The 20,687-nt window shown below is 39.4% G+C and overlaps 3 protein-coding genes across 3 annotated transcripts in view; all 3 read left to right on the forward strand.

The window, feature by feature from the left end:
* Positions 1 to 10,628, forward strand: part of LOC122656701 (calmodulin-binding transcription activator 4-like) — a 40,195-nt gene extending 29,567 nt beyond the window's left edge. Inside the window, exons 9-12 of the mRNA XM_043851316.1 lie at positions 1,522 to 2,204; positions 3,543 to 4,131; positions 4,453 to 4,746; positions 10,315 to 10,628. Of these exons, the coding sequence (XP_043707251.1) occupies positions 1,522 to 2,204; positions 3,543 to 4,131; positions 4,453 to 4,746; positions 10,315 to 10,416 (1,668 nt within the window). The 3' untranslated portion in view covers positions 10,417 to 10,628. The remainder of the gene's footprint in view (positions 1 to 1,521; positions 2,205 to 3,542; positions 4,132 to 4,452; positions 4,747 to 10,314) is intronic.
* Positions 10,629 to 14,640: 4,012 nt separating this feature from the next.
* Positions 14,641 to 15,688, forward strand: LOC122653933. The gene is made up of 2 exons (XM_043847899.1): positions 14,641 to 14,838; positions 15,183 to 15,688. Exons 1-2 carry the CDS (start codon positions 14,641 to 14,643, stop codon positions 15,633 to 15,635), a joined length of 651 nt encoding a protein of 216 aa, XP_043703834.1. The 3' UTR covers positions 15,636 to 15,688.
* A 2,732-nt stretch (positions 15,689 to 18,420) lies between these two features.
* On the forward strand, positions 18,421 to 20,349 carry LOC122654831 (non-specific phospholipase C6). Its single transcript, XM_043849097.1, has 3 exons — positions 18,421 to 19,535; positions 19,707 to 19,883; positions 20,023 to 20,349. Exons 1-3 carry the CDS (start codon positions 18,422 to 18,424, stop codon positions 20,319 to 20,321), a joined length of 1,590 nt encoding a protein of 529 aa, XP_043705032.1. The 5' UTR covers position 18,421; the 3' UTR covers positions 20,322 to 20,349.
* Positions 20,350 to 20,687: the final 338 nt, after the last annotated feature.

Here is a 20,687-nt window from a genome sequence, read left to right on the forward strand (position 1 = left end):
TTCTGTACATGTGTGGACCCAATGTCAATTATTAAATGAACTTTAACCCCACATATCATGGATGTGATCCATCAACTCATTCATCTAGATGATTGGAGTGGTGGTCACTTCTTCAATGTTGCATAGGCATAACAACTGACTAAACACTTGTTGACCGTATGGTATCTTCGTGTGTTATCTCTTGTTATTGATATAAAATATATGGCCGCTTATATTTAGATTAAAATTTCCTTTATGACCCATTAAGATAAGGCTGTGTACATGGCCCTAAATATCTGCAACATGGCAGCCTAGTTGGCCCTCAAATTTCTTGGACCTGTTGTATAAGTTAACATGTTTCCATCTATCCACCATAGTAGTTTTAGCCCAACGCATTTTCCTACATGGAAATATAGAGCTTTAAAAACTGGTTGAGAAGTCAACTTTGGAAACTTTGTTCAACAGCCAAAGATAAGAGGATAAAGTTAAATATATGTCAGCCATGTGGTTGAGATAGGACCTGTAATTTGACACGTGGCTAATCCTAGGTGTATATTACCCATCCAACAGTTGGTTTGACCAGATCTGCCCTCTGCATGGCTAAAATGGTGGGCTGTTAAGATGAGCTTTTCCTATTGAGGAATACAAGGGGCATTTTCTTATTTTTACAAGGAATGATTTGTAGCAGATGTGAGCACATTCTTTTGACTTTTGAACTGTCAAATTGGATGTCAATACAAGGTCTATTGACATAAATGCCCTCTGAATTCCAATCCAAGTGGTGAAAGAGCTGATGGCATCTACCCACATTCTTACGAAATCATTGATCAATGATCATGGACCCAACCCCAAGTTACATGAGACAATGCCCAAGAAAAAAAAAGCTATTAAACATTATTTTAGGTGCTTTTTGATAGTCAAGATTTCAAATTCTATAAAGGTCCTTAGAGACCTTTGTAGGGCAAAATATATCGTACACTACCTTATGTAGCTTGCAACTGCGTCACATCTTTCCCTTTTACTTCATTTTTTCTGTACATGTATATTAGAAATCCTACTTTTTGTCACACCATTATTGTGTGTTGGAGTGATAAATGAACTTCTCATGCTAATCAATTTAAACTTTCTGATTGATGAATCACCACTCGATTGCTGTGTATCGCTATTTACTAACAATCTTACCCAAGTGCCTATTTATAGGTCAACTAAATCATGGATTCCCCCCCCCCCAAATAAAAAAATGAAACCTATTAATAAAATAATGAGGATCGTCAAGCTCATGTGACATGAATTACAAGCAATATAAAGACGGTATTGAACAGTTGGGATCAGTTTGAGTTCAAACATTATTGATAACAGAAGAACTGTATAATTGAGCTGTAAACATTATTGGTAAGGAAGAACTGTATGATTTTGCTGTGATGAGCACTATACTATCATTTTCCTATTTTTTTTCTGAACCCCCTGTCAAAGTTGTCAATATTTCAATCAACTAGTGTTTCAAAGTCTTAAAAAATCTAAAGATAGAAGTACTTGATGCAGGTCATTATTACTGGATCTTTTTTATGTGATCCATCAGAGTTTGCATGGAAATGTATGTTTGGCGAAACTGAAGTTCCCATAGAAATCATTCAAGAAGGTGTTCTTCGTTGTAAAGCTCCTCCACATGGTCCTGGAAAAGTCAGTCTCTGCATCACATGTGGCAATAGGGAATCCTGCAGCGAAATCAGGGAATTTGAATACTGTATCAAGCAAAGGAGCTGTACTCATTGTGATTTACCCTTGACAGAAGTAACTAAAAGCACAGAAGAACTGCTACTCCTTGTAAGGTTTGCACAGATGCTTCTGTATGATCCATTGGCTCAAAGAGAAGATAGTGTTGAGTCAGGAATTGATGTACTGAGAAAAATGAAAGTTGATGAAGATCCATGGGGACATATTATAGAGAAACTCTTAGTTTGCAGTGAGACTCCATTGCGTACCATGGATTGGCTTGTTCAAGAACTTTTGAAAGACAAGTTGCAGCGGTGGCTTTTGTCCAAATACCAGGAAGAAAGTGACACACCTGGTTGTTCCCTGGCCAAGAAAGAGCAAGGGATAATACATATGGTAGCTGGGTTGGGCTTCGAGTGGGCCTTAAACCCAATTCTTAACTCTGGGATCAGTATAAATTTCCGTGATGTTAATGGTTTGACTGCTCTTCATTGGGCTGCACGGTTTGGAAGGTAAATTTAAAAGTTCATTTTCTTTCCTGTACAATAGGTTTTCCTTGCTTCAAGCCTTCATATTCTGCCTTGTGATGCGTTCAAGTAAGGGTTTGGCATTGAGGCTTACACTCTAAATGCCTAAGGCACGCATGATGATCATTCCCGAAAATTTAGAGGCTTTTCTAATATTTGAGACTCCTTGTGCTTCATACATTAAAATCCAAAATGATATTCTTGTCAATTTACTCGATGCTATAACTTAACATATAATTTGTACTAGTAAAAAATCTTCACACTGTTCTAATTTATTTTAACTAGATGTTGATTTGTGGAGCATTGGTGTTTTCCTACAGTATGCGTAGAAATGCAGCCTTTTTTTTTTTTTAAATCTTAAATAAACTAATTTGAAATTTCTAGAATTATGCCATCTCAATTAATACTTATTGAAAGATAAAGGGGTATAACAATCTACAGTATGTGTGGAAATGCAGCCTTTTTTAAAAAAAAATCTTAAATACTACTAATTTGAAATTTCTACAATTATGCCATCTCAATTAATACTTATTGAAAGATAAAGGGGTATAACAATCTACAGTATGTGTGGAAATGCAACCCTTTTTTTTTTAATAATCTTAAATACTACTAATTTGAAATTTCTACAATTATGCCATCTCAATTAATATTTATTGAAAAATAAAGGGGTATTACAATCTATGTATGGCATTTATCTTCATATTTTCTTATTTTTTGTTAGAAGAAATTTAAAGTTGTGAAGTTAGTGGCTCCCACTCTAGGCAAATGAAATGTCTCACATCATGTCCTAGTGTAGGGGAACACTGTTATAGGTCCCTAATCTAAAAGGCACCAATTACGTGTCAAGAAGTCCACTGGTAGTCTACAATCCGTATCGCAGTGTCTGTTTCACTCATGCAGCCTTGGACCCATGAAAAAGAAGTGGTCCCTACAACTTAACTCAACTCAACTCAAAGTCAAATCAACTCAACTAAGCCGTATGCCTACAAAATGGGGTTGGCTACACAAACCCTATTTTGCCATTCAATTTTATTCAGAGCCATACTTCTAGTCAACCTTTAAGCCATGCATATCTTTTCTCGCCATTTCTTCCAAAGTCATTTTTGGTCTGCCCCTAATCTAAGATTGGGCCCTTTCTGTTGCATTATTAAAAGCTATTAGGTTCAGAAGTTGAAGGTATATTAAGTGTGACTTTTCATCAAGATGGGGCTCCTAGACCAATGTTCAAGAAGTTCAGTGATTTAATCCAAACCAAAGAGAACAGCAAGTCAGAAATTAGAATCTTGAATTCTTATACAACTGAAATACTGTCCTTGTGTGCAGGGAAAAAATGGTTGCCATGCTTCTAGCTGCTGGTGCATCAGCAGGTGCTGTGACAGATCCCACCCCACAAGATCCAACAGGTCAAACCCCAGCGTCCATTGCTGCTGCCAACGGCCACAAAGGACTTGCTGGATATCTCTCTGAGGTGGCTCTAACTAGCCATCTTTCATCCCTGAAACTGGAAGAAACTGAGCTTTCTAAAGGTGCAGCTGCTCTGGAGGCAGAAATAACTGTGCAGAGCATCTTGAACGAGAGCCTTGATGCCACAGAGGATCAGCTTTCACTCAGAGATTCCCTTGCTGCAGTTCGAAATGCAGCTCAGGCTGCTGCACGCATACAATCTTCTTTTCGTGCACATTCTTTCCGAAAGCGGCAACAAAGAGAAGCAGGAACTGCTGCCGCTAGTGTCGATGGTTATGATATCACTGCAGACAACATTCATGAGATTTCAGCTGCATCAAAGTTGGCCTTTCGCAGCCTTCGTGATCATAAATTAGATACTGCAGCTTTGTCTATTCAGAAGAAGTATCGTGGTTGGAAAGGGCGGAAAGATTTTTTGGCTTTGCGCCGGAAGGTTGTTAAGATACAGGTACTTTAAACCCTTTAACAATTATCTCGGATAGTTTGAATAATATGCACTTAAAAAATGAAGACTTGAGATATGCTTATGAATCCTCTTTACTGAAAATTCCTGAGAAAGTCCTTTTTCTTTCCCCATGTTCCTCCTTACTTATGTAAGGCATTGCATACTCCCGTATATGTATAGTCTGCTCAGGAAACAGTGTTGTGACCGAGGAAAGCCAGAACTTGGATGATTTTCTTCATCCTTGTTCCAAGTGCATACCTAGAGATGCATTAAAGTACATATGATTTGCATAATGAGGTTTTCATTATTTTGCATTTTTGTCAGGCTCACGTGAGGGGGCATCAGGTCAGGAAGAAGTATAAGGTGATTATATGGGCTGTTGGTGTTCTGGATAAGGTTGTCTTGCGGTGGCGTCGGAGAGGAGTTGGTTTGCGAGGATTCCGGCCCGAATCAGAATCTATTGAAGACAGTGAAGATGAAGATATCCTGAAGGTATTCCGCAAGCAGAAAGTAGATGCAGCTATTAATGAAGCTGTAGCTAGAGTTTTGTCCATGGTTGAGTCTCCTAAGGCACGCCAGCAGTACCGACGGATGCTTGAAAGCTACCGGCAAGCTAAGGTTAGTAGGTGAAATAACATTACAACTGAGAACTCAAACCACTGCTATTTGATTATTTTATAGACTGTTTACCTTTGAAATCTAAATTCCATACATCTTACAGTCTATCTCTTGCCTTGGCCTTCATTGTACTCTTCACAACTTTAGAAATTGAAGGTGTTTAGGGGATCATGAATTTTCCACCTGTGCGGCACTTGTAGAACAAGTGCACAATGACAGGATTGATTATTCATTGTTTTTTTGTGGCAAGCAAGGTTCTAAATCTCGGTTTCAAGGCCGGTTTTGACCCTGACCGTAAGTGAGATTTCCCTGGTTTTGACCGTAACCTGATCGAAACCTGGTATTTTCTGGGCAAAACTCGACATGTCATGTGCTGTTAAAACTGGTTGAAACTTGTTGAAACTACCGAAACTGGTCGAAACTAGGCTGGTCAAAACTGGTCGTAATTGGTCGAAACTACTAAAATGTGCAAAATATGGTTGAAACCAGGTCGTAACTGGTTGAAACTTGGTACGAGTTGTCATGCGAAACCGAGATTTAGAACCATGGTGGCAAGTAGATATTCAGTATATGATTGATTTTATCCAACTGTGGTAATACCAGAACATAGTGAACCAGAAACCAGAGAAGAAGATGAAGTGTTGGGGGGGGGGGGGGAAGAATAGCCTTCTATCGCACCAGCCAACTTACTTATATTAAACTGAATTCCAACTCTTAGTAGGAATTCCACTAAGAGTGGTAGTATAGTTACAAAGGAAATAAACAACTTATTAAGCCTAAATCCTAATTATAAAAAGAAACAATAAAAGAAATAAAGATAAAGACAACTAATTAATAGCTAACTAAGCTATTCAATGGAACTATTCCACGGTACACTACATTGGTCCATGGATCACCATCCACGATACATACTCTAACACCCCCCCTCAAGCTGGAGTATATATGTTTTCCTTACCTAGCTTGGAACAACCACTAAGAAATGCAAACTGGAACAATGCCTTTGTGTGTTGATGTATACATTTCGAGCGTTTAGGTGAAACGGTAGCGAACATGGTATCAGAGTAGGGAGGTCGAGTGTTCGACTCCTAGGAAGTGCAAAAACGGATAAGGGCTGACACTTCTCCCTCAGCGTTGCACAAAGAAATGCTTCATGAGCTCCACATATAAGGACCATGGGATCTTAGCCTGTATGTGTGGTGGAGTGTTGATGTAAATACATTTATGCTGCCCTTCCCTAATAGTTCGAGCTTTTAGGTAAAATGGTAGCTAAAATTGTGAACATAGCCCAAAAGTTGATTGTCAAAGTTAACAAGCGAAGTCAAAATAAGCTTTTGCATAAATGCATTTCTCACAAAATGACAGTCGACCTCAATATGTTTAGTCCTCTTATGAAAAACCGGATTACTGGCAATATAGATTGCAGCTTGATTATCACAATATAGCTTCATAAGTTTCGCAATCGAGAACCCCCAACTCTTGAATGAGAGATTTCAACCACATTAATCTCTACAGTATGCATGGTTCTATATTCAGCCTCTGCACGAGACCAAGCCATAGTAGTTTGTTTCTTACTCCTCCAAGTCACAAGGTTACCAACAACAAAAGTGCAATACTCAGTAGTTAGCCGACGATCATCTGCAGCACCAACCCAATCTGCATCAAAATACCCCACAATATTAGTGTGACCATGATGTCCATAGACAAGACCCTTTCTGGGAGCACCTTTAAGATATCTCAGTATGCGGCATGCAACATCCCAGTGAGCCTGTTTAGGATTCTCCATAAATTGACTAATAACTCCTGTTAATTATTGTAACACAATATAGGGGGTTTTCCCTCCTATTGTGACATGGTATTTGTGTGTCCTAGTATGTCTAGGAGAATTGGGTTTAGTCTTTAAGTTGTTCTCTTTATTTTATTTTTTGATTCCTTCTATATGTGGGAGTCTTATTCTATGTATCTTTCTGATTATAAATAAAGCCTTGGGGGGGGGGGGGGGAACTGCTAGATCTATCGACTATTGTTCTCCAGTCAGTCCCCTCCTACTCTCCCATCTCATCTCTTCTCTCTTCTCTCTTCTCTTTTGTTTACTGATTCTACCATTCAGATACTGTTACAACTCCAATCACAAAGGAAATATCAGGACGTGTAACAGTCAAATAAACAAGGTTTCCAACCAGTCTTTTGTACTGATATTTATTCAAAAATCCTTTGTTATCACACGCCCCAAGTTTCAGATTAGGACAATAGGATTATCAACAGGCTTACAGGCCAACATATCAATCTCAGATAGAAGATCAAGAACATATTTCTTCTTAAACAAACTGACACCCTTCTTGCAGCGAGCAACTTCAATTCCCAAGAAGTATCTGAGCATCCCCAAGTCCTTCATCTGAAAATGCCGGTGGAGATATGTATTGGCATACTAAACTTGTCGAACCAGGTGCAAGGAGACTGTTTCAACCATAAATTGCCGTGTGAAGACGACATACCTTGGATGCATTCTCCCCCTGAGCAACATACCCCGGAGGTCAAGGTTTAAACTATCCTTTCGTATCCATCGATACTGACTGATACATATTGTATCTTCAAGGTACCGATATGATACGGTGCCAAAACGATGTCTAAAAAACTTGATATTAGTTCATGTAAGAAACCTCATCCTTTATATATAATCAATAGAATGCACTTGTCTCGTTGTACTTTGTTCTCCTTACTTTCTATACGCGATATATTTTATATATTACTTATTCTGTAGTGTGTTATGCTTCAAAACTATATGTTCCATACATCCTAAGCATTTCCATATGTATCTTTACTAGATCTTGCGTCACTCTGATACGATACATTTCTTAAAATCATCCTTTTATTACAATACCCGATACCGATACTTTGACCTTCGTTGAATGTTGCTCCATATACATCTCTTCCTCAAGATCACCATAAAGAAAAGCATTTTAATATAAAGTTGAAATAGAGGCCAATCAAGATTCACTGCCAAGGAAATTAGAACACGAACAGATTTGAAAAGTGCCACTGGAGAGAGGTTCTCAAAAGTGTCGACACCATATGTCTGAGTAAACCCTTTGGCAACTAGGTGAGCTTTCAGCCCCTCATCAGAACCATCTGGTAGGTACATAACTATGTACACCCAACGCACCACACAAGCTCCTTCCCAGGGAAGGGGGGGTAAGTCCGTATGAGACCATGTCCGATCCAACAAGGCATTCATCTCAACATCCATAGCATGTTTCCAAACCAGGGTGCAACAAGGCTTCTTGATACTTAGTAGGTACATACACAGTAGATAGAGACAGAGTAGAGTTGCGAAGTAAAGGTGGAAGATGAGATACAACAACAAATTGAGAGATAGGAAAAATAATATGAGATTGTTGAGTACTAGTACGAGTACCTTTATGAAGGGCAACTGGCAAGTCAGGAGGAGGATCCCCAGACAAAGGTTCAGATGAAGTAGAGGGCACTAGCAAAGAATTAGCTTGGGTCATTGAAGTTGCCTTGGGATGATGCTTTTAGACCTGTAGTTCCTTAGGTGGAGGATTAGTAGTGGAAGAGTCAGTAAAAGGAATAAGAGCAAGAATCAGTGGAGAAACCAGCAACCAGAGAAACCAACGTACCAGAGCTTAGTGAAGCAGCAATAGAGAAGAAGAAGATGAAGTGGAGAGAGAGAGAGAGAGAGAGAAGGACTAGAGTGTGATGGAAGGGAATAGCCTTCTATCACGCCAGCCAACTTACTAATATTAAACTGAATGCCAACTCTTAGTAGAAATTCTTCTAAGAGTGGAGGAAGTATAGTTACAAAGGAAACAAACAACTTACTAAGCCTAAAGCCTAATTACAAAAGGAAACAATAAAAGAAATAAAGATAACGACAACTAACTAATGGCTAACTAAGCTATTCGATAGAACTGTCCCACGGTACACTAACTAATGGCTAATTAAGCACCCACACGATACATGACTCTAACAGAGTCATTCTTAAGGGACAATTTTTTAGCCTGTATATATTTGGCAAAACTGTCAAATGGTGCATCTTGTTCCCCACCCCTCTCTTCATGTGACACCTTTTTGGCAGAGGTAAGGAAGAGAACTCAACTCAAATCAGCCTTTCTCCAATCAGCTCTATTCAAAGATATACTTGTTACTAGTCCTGAGCTATGCATGTCTTTCCTCACCACTTCTCACAGGGTCATTTTAGGCCTTCCCTTGGCTCTTTTAGCTCCTCTAATCTGAATCATATCACTTGTCCCTACTAGAGCATTCAAAGGCCTCCAGTATACATGTTCGTGCCACCTCAAAGGACATTCTCTTGACTTATCATGTGTGGTAGCTACTCCTAAATTAGCTCTAATTTGTTCATCATTTTGTGTTTTCTAGATTTACAATTCATCCACTCAACATTCTCATTTCAGCTATACACTAAGTTTGTTTATGTGTTGTTTCTTCACTGTTCAACATTCAGCTCCATACAGCATTGTTGGTCGTATAATTGTCCTATAAAAAGGACACACCTCTCAACTTCATCCACCCTGCTCTAATTCTTGTGCAACATCCTATTTCTCCTTTGTTTATGATTGAACCTAGGTATCTAAAATTATCACATGTAGGGAAGATGGATTCTTGAAAACCTGTATTCTGGAATTTAGTCTGCCGACTGAAGCAGGAAACCATTTCCATGGAGACTTTAAAGCTTTACCAAGGACAGAACACTTCTTCTATAGATGGCAAACAGCTTCCCAAACACTGCAAGCACAAGTTCTAAGCATCTTGCTTTTCCCCTCTTGTTCTTAGGTTCTTTCAATTAATTGAAAATTGGAATCCATGGAAGTGATGCTTCTTTACATCTGCTATTCATTTATGAACAATTTTCACTTTGCAACATGTTTCCACTATGGCTTCGTTTGGTTGCAAGTGGAATTAAAGGGAAGGGAAGGGAAATTTTCATACTTGAAAAAGAAATTTTTGTAATTAGTACATTATGTGTCCATATCACTAACTCCAAATTCTACCATATTTGGTTATTAATTTCCACTTTATTATGCATCCAATTCCTTTTGGTTTAAAAAATAAAATAAACATTACATGTAAAATGTATCATTACTAAATATGGTAAAAAATTTAAGTAGTATATACAATCACATGGGATAATGATTACAAAAGTTTCTGTTTTAGGTTTGAAAATTTTCACTTCCCTTCCTTTGCAATCAAACGTAGCCTATGTTTCATTACCACCAACCGTAATCATACTAGTTCATCAATTTGCTAAAAATTTTTACCCCTGGATGAATTTCCGAAGCTGTTTATGCATAATAACCACTATCCATTAGGTTAAAGTTGGTGGTTGGTTATACATGGGATCCACTATGTCTAATACCCTTGGAAGAGTAGTATTCAAAATCTGCCTTCCTCTGTAGTTCACATTTATTCTCATTTGTTAAGTTTTTTCCAGATTGTTTTAGTTTTTCCTCTGGTGAATTTTCTGAGTATTCATGCCAATGGGAATCAATCCTTTCCCCAAGCTTTATTATGTGATAAACTTTTAAAATGCAGGCTGAATTAATTGGTGAAACAAGTGAAGCGTCATCGGTTCCTCAATACGATGTTGATGACATGGAAAATGATTACATGTACCAGTTCCCACAGGAGTTCTGAGTTACCTTGGTATTGATCTCTCTGCATACTTAATTTTGAAGCTCACCTCACATTTATGGTAACTGCATTCACTTGTACATATATTCTGTTGGTTCAGGATTTGAGAGTTGTGTTTCTAACGTCTAGATATAGTTGTTGCGTTTGTGCTTGATTGTTAGTGCTGTAATGATTGTAATTATTGTAAAATGGTTTTTAATAATTGCTGATTTGGTTAATTAATACTTTTGAGGTTCGTGTTTCCTTTCTTTTCGCCTGCCTTCCTTTCCTCGTCGCTGTTCAAGCATTTGGCCCATTTGCTAGGACAGATTACATTGCAGAAGAGTAGATATGATGGGATGCCAGTGTTGATTAGCTCAGAAGACTTGGCCAGGGTGAACGAGTCTAACATTATAATGGAAAAATGATGAACACATCAAGGATTCAAAACACGGAATGGGGATTGGATCGATCGGAATTAGTGCTACGAAAAAAAAACCCTAGATTTGGTACTCAGATCTGAAAACTCTTAACACTTCAGATCATAATTGGCAGTAATTGGTCTAAGGGTACAAATATAAATAAAATCAAATTTTGTTGAAATTTTAAGAATAAAACCGTTCGATTTAGACCAATACAGACCAATCTGAATCGATATCGTATCAATATCGCCCAATCACGATATCGATTACTAAAACCCTGATGGTCATTACGCCCATTCATTCCTGGATAAAATCTTTTTTCCGAAGAAAAAAATATAAAGAAATTCATGTACATTTCCAGAAAACCAAACTCTATGGACTGTTGTCTATGGATAAGTTATACTATGGGGCAAGTTGAAATGTCCATGTCGAGCTACCACGTGACATCCACTAAAGGTACTAACACATCCTTTCTACAAGTTTCTAGTCTGGGGAACCCTTTTCGAGCACGTGGCATTAGTAATATGGGTTACCTAAAGGACCTGTAAAATATATATATATATATATATATATATATATATATATATATATATATATATATATATATATATATTTTTTTTTTTGATGAAAAAAAATGAAAATTACTGATTAGATATAATGTTTACAGCAGTATGCATGCAGTCCGTAGAATACTTGTTTTTCCTAGCATATTTGGCTAATAAATCCACAAGTTGCAAATAGGATCTGGGTTTCTTAGTTATTCTTACAGACCGGAGGGAAGAAAGGGTGTGGGAGATATCAAACAGAATCGCAAACAACTCCCATGGGCAAAGGACCTGTAAAATAATTAGCACGACACTGATGTGCAGATTCTTGTACATGTCTTCTCACATGGATTTCATAGTCTTTCTTATTAAATCCCTAATTGGATGATTTGGTATGAAATTGCACTCTTGCGTCATCGCAAACCCTCTACCAATAATAAAATGGAAGACAATTTCTTTGTCTAGGAGCATTGCTGATACGTGCCTTTGCGTCTGTCTCTCTCTTCTTCCTTATAGAAAGACCTCGTTCCTCATAGATTAAACCAAGGGGTGGGTGGGGGGGGGGGTTGATTGGGACTTGTGCAGGTGCAACCACCACATCTCAGACATAGAACAATTCCAATAATATGGCATGAGAACGCTAACTGGTCGTGTAGCCCTTGCACCAGTGCGGTAGCCAATGAAAGTGAGCACAGAAGCATTGGTTTGAATGTAATTTTTTATTTTATTGGGGACTGAATGGTCTTTTCGTACACAAAGTCATTGGTTTGTGTCTAGGTGTAGGAACCACGCAAATCATGTGACCGGTTAACATTCTTTTTTCCAGAAAATATATGGTGAAAGTTTATAAGAAAAGGGAAGAACTCCTTTCTATACGAAACCTGAATCCCTCTCCCTCTCGAGCCAGCTATGTTGCATGTAGGCATGCTTAGAGCTAGACGCAGTCATTTTTGTTTCCTACAAATGGCTCTATGCACTCTAAATGACATGGAGTCGGACTCCTTTCGAGCCTGACGTACTTGCAACAATAATAGAACCAGACTCTCATCTTCCTCACGTCGGCCCCTCCTGCCATACCCATGGAATAAGTTCTCTAGTCAATGTATAGTCCCGCTATTCGTTGATCTCTTGCTAAAGGGAATGGGGAAGGAGGCCTCAATCCAATCAATCCAATCCAATCCAACTCTAGAAGGTCACTAGTGGATACTTTGATGTTGCTGGTCAAATCTATTAGGAAAAGAGAGCTCCTCAAATATATAAAGGCACAAGGGTAAAAAAAAAAAACAATGATCCTAACACTCCCCTCAGATGTAGCTTTTTACCCTAGTTTTATATATGGTAAAGAGGATAACAAAGAGACTTGGGCTCTCATATAATGTTAAATGAACTAATCAAAAGACATTAGGTAAAGAGAGCTTCTCAAGCATATGAAGACACTATCACTAAGGATAACAAATATGTAACTATAAATCTGTAGATCCTAACATCTCAACAGATCAGTTAACGCAAGGGAGAAGAAGCATTAGGCAGACATCTATCTTTGTTTTTTGGAAAATTTACGAAACACCCCTTGAAAATGGATTGAAACTCGGATCACCCCCTGAAATTTGAGAATACTCAGATCACCCCTGCATTAGAGCCCTATACTCAAATTAGACCCTATCGTTAGTTAATTGATGAAGTCAGCTAGTTAAATTTTTTAAAAATCCTAAACTACCCTTGAGAAGAATAAATTACTATTTTACCCTTAGATCTAAAAACTTAACATATGCAATTAAATTTACAATACTACCCTTCCTTCATCTTCAACCTAAAATACCCCACCCTTTTCCTGCAACTCTGTTTGCAGCACTGCTGCCGCCGTTGCCGCTGTCGGCATACCTCATGGAGAAAGGTGAAGATTCAAGGAACCAGCTTGAAGGGAAAATCCCGTACAGCCAAATCTCAATATTACCCATGCTCCTTTCATCTTCTCTGTCTCCGTTCCTGATCGATTGCACCGACGGGAGCATACTCTCCGTTCCTCTTCTCTATCTCCTCTCTGATATTCTCTCTCCCATCCCAGGTAACGTTTCTCTTCTGTTCTCTTTATTTCTTCTTCTTCCCTTTTCTCTTTTTTGTTTCTGTTTCTATTAAACCTACACTGTTACTTTGTTTTCCATGTAACACCGACAGCGACAAAGTTGGATCAATCTCCCTTGATCCTCCGTTTCTACTCAGATTTAGGGGGTTGAGGCCTTACCTTTGGGCAACCCATCCTGCTGAACCTAAGCTCCAAAGCTGGCTGGAATAGTGGGTTTCAAAACCACTTTCAAATCTGAATCTAAACCTACCGCTATAAGTAGTTTCAGTCATATTTCCTTGAAATAAAACTTGATTTCTGATATTGTTATTGCCCATCCCTAAGAGAAATTTACAAAACTCGATTACAAAGGTTTCAAGTTTTCGATTTAATTTATAAAACTCGATCTAAGCTTTTAGGTAGATTCGTAACACATAGATCTCTTAGGTTTCAGGTTTCAGTTGAAATAAAACTTGATTTCTGATTTGTAATGAGTTTTATAAATTGAATCAAAAGAGGGTTTCCGCTGGAAAGAACCCTGCAGTCACGCTGGAAATTCCCCTTCTCCCTCCTCTGCTTGTTCGACTGCTTCTTCTTCCTCTCCCACTTTCTCAGATTCTTCATCATCATACGCATGTGCTCCACCTTCACCCTCCGATTCGACATCCGAACCGATCCCAAGTCTTGTAGCATTCCTCAGTTGCTTCTCACTATTCTTGATTCAGACCGGTGGCTGCCGGGATTGAGTTGCAGGTGTGAGGAAGCAGAGGCGGCAGCGGCGGTGCTGCTGAGCGAAGCAGAGGCAATGGGGTATTTTAGGTTGAAGACGAAGGAAAAGGTAGTATTGTAAATTTAATTCTAATGATTTAATATAAGGGTGAAATAGTCTTTTTACACCAATAACTAACAGCAGACTAACACCGTTAGTGTAGAGGGGTGATCTAAGTATTTTCAAAATTCAGGGGGTGATCTGTGTTTCGACCCATTTTCAGGGGGTGTTTCGTAAATTTCCCTTGTTTTTTTTATTTTAAATCTTGGTAGATTTTCCGACTTAGGCGGGTAACCGGTGATGTGTTATCCACGTGTTATCTGTTAAAAGTAATTTAGTTTAATACTATACCAGTATATGTCACAGTGAGTTGAGCATCATCAGTAGTATAGGGAACAGTCGAATCAAATCAAGATCTTCGGCATTAGTAGTGCATTAATGCAAATCGCCATGGACAGGAAGGAGGAGGAGACGAAGAAGAAGAAGAAGAAGGTAGAACTGCCGAGGAATGCTAAGTATGACGTGGGTCACATCCACCGAGCAATCAAACTGGTCATTGAGGAGAAGAGAACTCAGAGAAACAAAGCCTCCGGGGATTGCTTCGTCGACGACGACGATCGGGTACTGCTTTCCAGATTTCTTTCGCAGGTAATTTAAAAAATCTTCTTCGTATAATACTTCAGGGATTAGGAACTTAGGGTTTTGCTCTGTGTTTCTTATTGCAATAACGCTTCCGTTATAATATTTGGTTTGATTGTGATTGAAGCTGTATGTTCGAAATAGGAAAAGGATTTTTCCCCATCCCTCCTTGACTTCTAGTACTTTTGCCTTCATGGGTCATGCTCGAATGTTCTTCTCTCTCTCTCTCTCTCTCTCTTTACAAAATCTCCAAACCCCCTCATCCTTCTTCTCACTGTATTTGCTCTGTAATATACAGGCACCCACTTTACTAAAAATATTCATCTTGAAACCTGTATTCACTCTTGTAACAGTTAGAGTCGTTAAAGGAAGACACAGCTATTGAGCCACAGAAACCAGCATCAGAAATAAATGTGCTTCCTAAAGAGGAGGCAAAAGATGAGAATTTAGGTGGATCTGAATGTGGAAGCAGAGAAACAGGAGAAGAAGAGATCCTAAGAGAGCTTCAGAAGGTGAAGAGACAGAACTCTATTACCCATTGGCTTCTTTCGATCATGATATTTCTCACTGCTGCTTGGCAGCTCTCTGAAGTCTCACTCATAATGATTGTGAAGAAGAAATTGAGTTACCCTTTTAGCACTGTTGGAAGTGCAGTTAAGGGAATGCTAACAGGTGGAGGGAAAGATGAGACTAATGGGTCAACAAATCTCATTCAGATTGAAGCTCCTTCACTCCATGGTCTCAAAATGCCAGAGCTTCCCCCTGTAGGCTTGCCAGTCCTGGGTTTAAATGAGGAAGATGACTAGACCTTCTCTTTCTCTTGCTTTTCAACAGAAAGCAGCTCAGTGTCTTTAATTCTTTTCTGAGAGAAGGAAGAGGAGCTGATATGCCCTTTCAATTTGTTAACAGTTGGAGGAAAGAGCAGGAGAGCTACCAGGACATTTCCCCAGATTCCTTGGCGCGCCAATCCTGTAAAACTAATACCATTTCTGATGCGAGATAAGTTTGTTTTACGTTTTAGTCTCTTGGCAAATGAGAATTCTTATGAACCCATATCGATTTCGTTGAAGATTGTAGAACCAGAGATTGCCTTCATTATCGGACTCATACTGAAATGTGTTGGGAGTTGCAGAGTAATAGTCCAATATCGGTTTTCATGGACTCACTCTACCTAATAGTTCAAGCTTTAAGAATGAAAACTAAGGAGCCATCTCTTGGTTGTCTTTCTCTCGAAGCTGAGGCGGGATGTACTTATTGCTTACTGGTTCTCTGAGAGCTCGGAAGGATCGGTTAAATTTGACTAAACTTGGATCTATTTAATTTCCTAAGTTTTGGTTAATGGAATTTGCTCTCATAAAAATAAAATAAAATTTTGTGGTATAAAAATAGATGAGATGAGAACCGACAAGAGTAACATGCCGGGCAGGCAGTGGCCAGCGGAATGACAAATCGTGGCTTATGACTCACAAACACTACCTTTAGACACTCCACAGTCCACATTCCGCGCTGCGGATTTGCCGACTTTTGCCAAGAGGAAAAGTAATGTGAAAATGGTGGATCCAACCCAACAGGGTAGGGTTTTGCGTCATGGTCTTAAGAATTCGTGTTGGTATCAGTATCTATATCGATAAGGATCGGTCGTATTAGGTTGGATCGGATTTTTTTTTTTTTCTTTTTTGGCTAACGAGGAAACCCTTGAACCTACTCAAGGTTTATGGTTCAAGCCCAAGCACATCGTTGTTTTTTTTTTTTTTTTAAATATAAACCCATGGGGGGTTGATTAGACCACCATTTTACCTTTCCCTATACCGATAACACCACTATGGTATCGATAAGATATGATTGATCATAGTTGATATTGATACAAATCGACTAATACAATTGATCAAATACTTTTACATTAAACAGTGATTTTGCTTCATCCTAGACTTCAATCTATCTCATGGTTTAAAAAATTGGGATCAAATCAGCCAAATCGTTTGAGAACAATCTTGATTCTGGCCGACCTAAATCTACAAATCAGCTTGAAGGGTTAGGGCAGCTTTAGGCCGATTTTGATTTATTTCTTATTGATCCCAATCCATTCAATCTAAATCAAATCACAATCGATCTGGATCCCAATTCTTAATTTTAAAACTCTAAGTGTATCTATCTATTTAGACCCCAAAAAAAAAAAATTATCTGTGTTTACTGTTTATACTCTTAAAGGAGCATTGGATGCATGGTTTAAATAATCAGCATCAGAACAACAGTATCTATATCGAAAGAAGCTGATATCAATATATGACCGATACCATATCAATATAATAACATTGAAAAAAAGGTTTTTCAGAACAAAAAAAGGTTAACCAATACAGGCTGATCCAGACTTATCTGTGCCAGTATCGATCGAAACCGAAGTTAAGTATCGGTACTGATTGATTTATTTTTTTTTTTGGGTAAAGAATATCGATATCGATTACTTAAACCATGCTTGGACACTTGAGTAAAAGAAAAAGAAAAAAAATAGAAAATAAAGTTAAAAGGAAAAAAGAGTGTTTGTCACAGTGAGTGCCATGTGTGGCCCCAGTGCCCCCACATATCACAAAACTTCCAAAAGCGTGTTGATATGTTCACACAAACTGTGTGTGTGCGTGTGGAATGATCTTCAACTTCGATTGTAATTTGGGACAAATACAATCTCCACATATTCGCCTTCGTCTTCTCGTTACGGATTAAAGAGGCCATTTCCGATCCAGATTCCAGACGTCGGGGTTAAGAAAAAAAAGGAAAAAACTTAAGTATTTTTCAGGTTTAAAATTTAGGGGTTTGTTTTAGGTGCCTCAGCGCAGCCTGCGCCTAGGCACATGGGAGTGGGTGTAATGATCACTCTGCCCCCTTAAGGGGAAGAGAATGCTACCTGATCACTTAGCGCAATTCCTGCACTTTGACGTAGGGACACGCAAAATGATTGTCATACACTTGATCATTTTCAGGGTTCCTACGATCAGTTGGCACACGCAGAGGCGCGATCGGATGACGTTCTTTCTCAAATCCAGATCCTCTACTACCGAGCTGTCCGGCAAGACCGTGCTGCCCAGACATGGTGCTGCGTGCAAAGACCACTTTACCCTCATTCGGACAAGGCATTTGGACAGGGGTAAGATAGACATTGCACGGAACATCATGTCTGGACAGCACAGTCCTGCCGGGCAGCTCGGCTGTAGAGATCCAAATTGTTCTTTCTCCCGTATCCTTTAATTAATTATAAATAATTATTCAGATTGCTCCTTTAATCCTTAGTTTAATACTTTTTAGAGCAAGAGAACAAGACCCACCTCCACTTCGGCCTTCAGTCGACAGTCGGCAGTAAGCACTCATAGCTTGTGCCTCTGTTTCTTTCTGCTTTAATCTTTCTTTCTTAGTCTCTTGTTCTCTTTGGATCACAATACCCATAAGCATTTTGTTTTAGAGAACAAACGAAGAAGAAATTCCCTTCTATACCCAGAAGATTCAGCTACAATCATAAAACTACTGTCCTCATCCACTCATGTATTTTTCTTCTTCTGCTTCTTTTTCTTCACTAAAGACACTGACCACCTCATTCGTTCCAATGAAACAACTTGTTTACCTTGCAGCCACGAAGAACATGGAAAGAGTTAATAAGCCCAAACCATCCCTTTTTCTATCCGCTCTTTTTGTTTTTCTAGTCTTCTCCACTCCTGCTTCTGCCGCTCAACAACCCATCAAAACCATTGTAGTCCTCGTCATGGAGAATCGATCCTTCGATCACATGCTCGGCTGGATGAAGAAATCTGCAAACCCAATAATTAATGGGGTCACAGGCAAGGAATGCAACCCTGTTTCTACTAAAACCCCAGGTTCCCAATCCATCTGCTTCACCGACGGCGCCGAATTCGTCGACCCTGATCCAGGCCACTCTTACGAGGCGGTTCAGCAGCAAGTCTTTGGCTCCAGTCTCATTCCTTCCATGTCCGGATTTGTCGAACAAGCTCTAACCATCTCTCCTAACCTCTCCGAAACAGTAATGAAAGGCTTCAATCCCGAATCGATACCAATCTATGAATCTCTAGTTCGTGAGTTCGCTGTCTTCGACCGGTGGTTCTCTTCGATTCCTGGACCCACTCAGCCCAATAGATTATTCGTTTACTCTGCAACTTCTCATGGGTCGGTCAGTCATGTTAAGAAGCAGCTTGCGCATGGGTACCCGCAGAAAACCATCTTCGATTCTCTCCATGAGAATGGGATTGATTTTGGTATTTACTTCCAGAACATCCCCACTACTCTCTTCTATAGGAATTTACGGAAATTGAAATATATATTTAAGTTCCATCAGTTTGATTTGAAGTTCAAGAGGCATGCCAGAGAAGGGAGATTGCCTAGCTTGACAGTGATCGAGCCAAGGTACTTCGATCTTAAAGGTTTACCTGCAAATGATGATCACCCTTCTCACGATGTTGCCGCTGGGCAGAAGATCGTGAAGGAGGTGTATGAGGCTTTAAGATCGAGCCCTCAATGGAATGAGACCCTTCTGATCATTACTTATGATGAACATGGTGGATTCTTCGATCATGTTAGTACTCCATATGTGAATGTGCCAAACCCAGATGGGAACACGGGCCCTGCTCCTGATTTCTTCAAGTTCGATCGATTGGGAGTTCGTGTTCCGACGATCATGGTCTCTCCTTGGATCAAGAAAGGAACTGGTAATTTCAGTTTCATAAATCGTTTCCTTTTCTTCCCTGTAGAGTAGAATCATTGATGCTGCTGTTCCCCGTAATTAAATTTGTAAATTAAGTAATGAAGCAGAAGGGTGATTGGCATTATAATTACTACTAAATTGATGTTTTATCGGCTTGAATTTCATGTTTCTGTAGTGATAAGTGGCCCAAAGGGTCCAACTCCGAGCTCTGAGTTCGAGCATTCTTCAATACCTGCAACCATAAAGAAGATGTTCAACCTCTCCTCCAACTTCCTGACTCACAGAGATGCTTGGGCCGGTACATTTGAGCAGGTCGTGGGAGAATTAACATTGCCTAGAACTGATTGTCCAGGTATATCTCTGACATTAACTGCATTTGGTATTTCAAATTTAATCTTCCTGTGCATAACATTGATGAGAGAGAGAGAGAGAGAGAAGAACAATGAGAAATATTACCAACTGTGCTTTGTGGGGTCTTCAATTTGTTGCAGAGGTGTTACCAGACGTGGCTTCCCTAAGAAACACAGAGGCAAAAGAAGATGGAGGGCTATCGGAGTTTCAGGGGGAGGTAGTGCAGTTAGCTGCGGTCCTCAATGGTGATCACTTCTTGAGCAGTTTCCCGGACGAGATGAGCAAGAGGATGAGTGTCAAAGAGGCTCATGGGTATGTCAAGGGTGCAGTCTCCAGATTCATCAGAGCAAGCAAAGAGGCTATTAAGTTGGGAGCACATGAGTCTGCAATAGTTGATATGAGGTCCTCCCTCACCACCAGACCCTTATTCCACCCTTAAGACATTTATATATATACCTCATGCCTCACCCCTTACCCTTTCATTCTTGGTTAGTATCATTTGTTTCCACTGCTCAAAAATTTTTCCTGCAACTGCTTATGAGAAAATTTTTTGTCTAGAAAGACTCCCTTGCTTGAGTCTCTCTCATAGCCAAGGATTTTAAACTCGGAATCGGTGACCCAATGCTAACCGGCTGATTCCGATCTGAGCTGGAATTGACCAAATTCGATGCCAAAAACTCTAGAATTGGTCCCTAAGGTCTGTAAACCCAGTAATCTGGTCCCTAAAAGCCTAGAATCGGCCTCTCTTAAACGTCCAGAATTGGGATCGATCATGGTCGATTCCGATCCGAATGGGCCAATCCAA

Source organism: Telopea speciosissima, chromosome 3 (assembly GCF_018873765.1).
Source record: "Telopea speciosissima isolate NSW1024214 ecotype Mountain lineage chromosome 3, Tspe_v1, whole genome shotgun sequence".
Classification (NCBI taxonomy): Eukaryota; Viridiplantae; Streptophyta; class Magnoliopsida; order Proteales; family Proteaceae; genus Telopea; species Telopea speciosissima.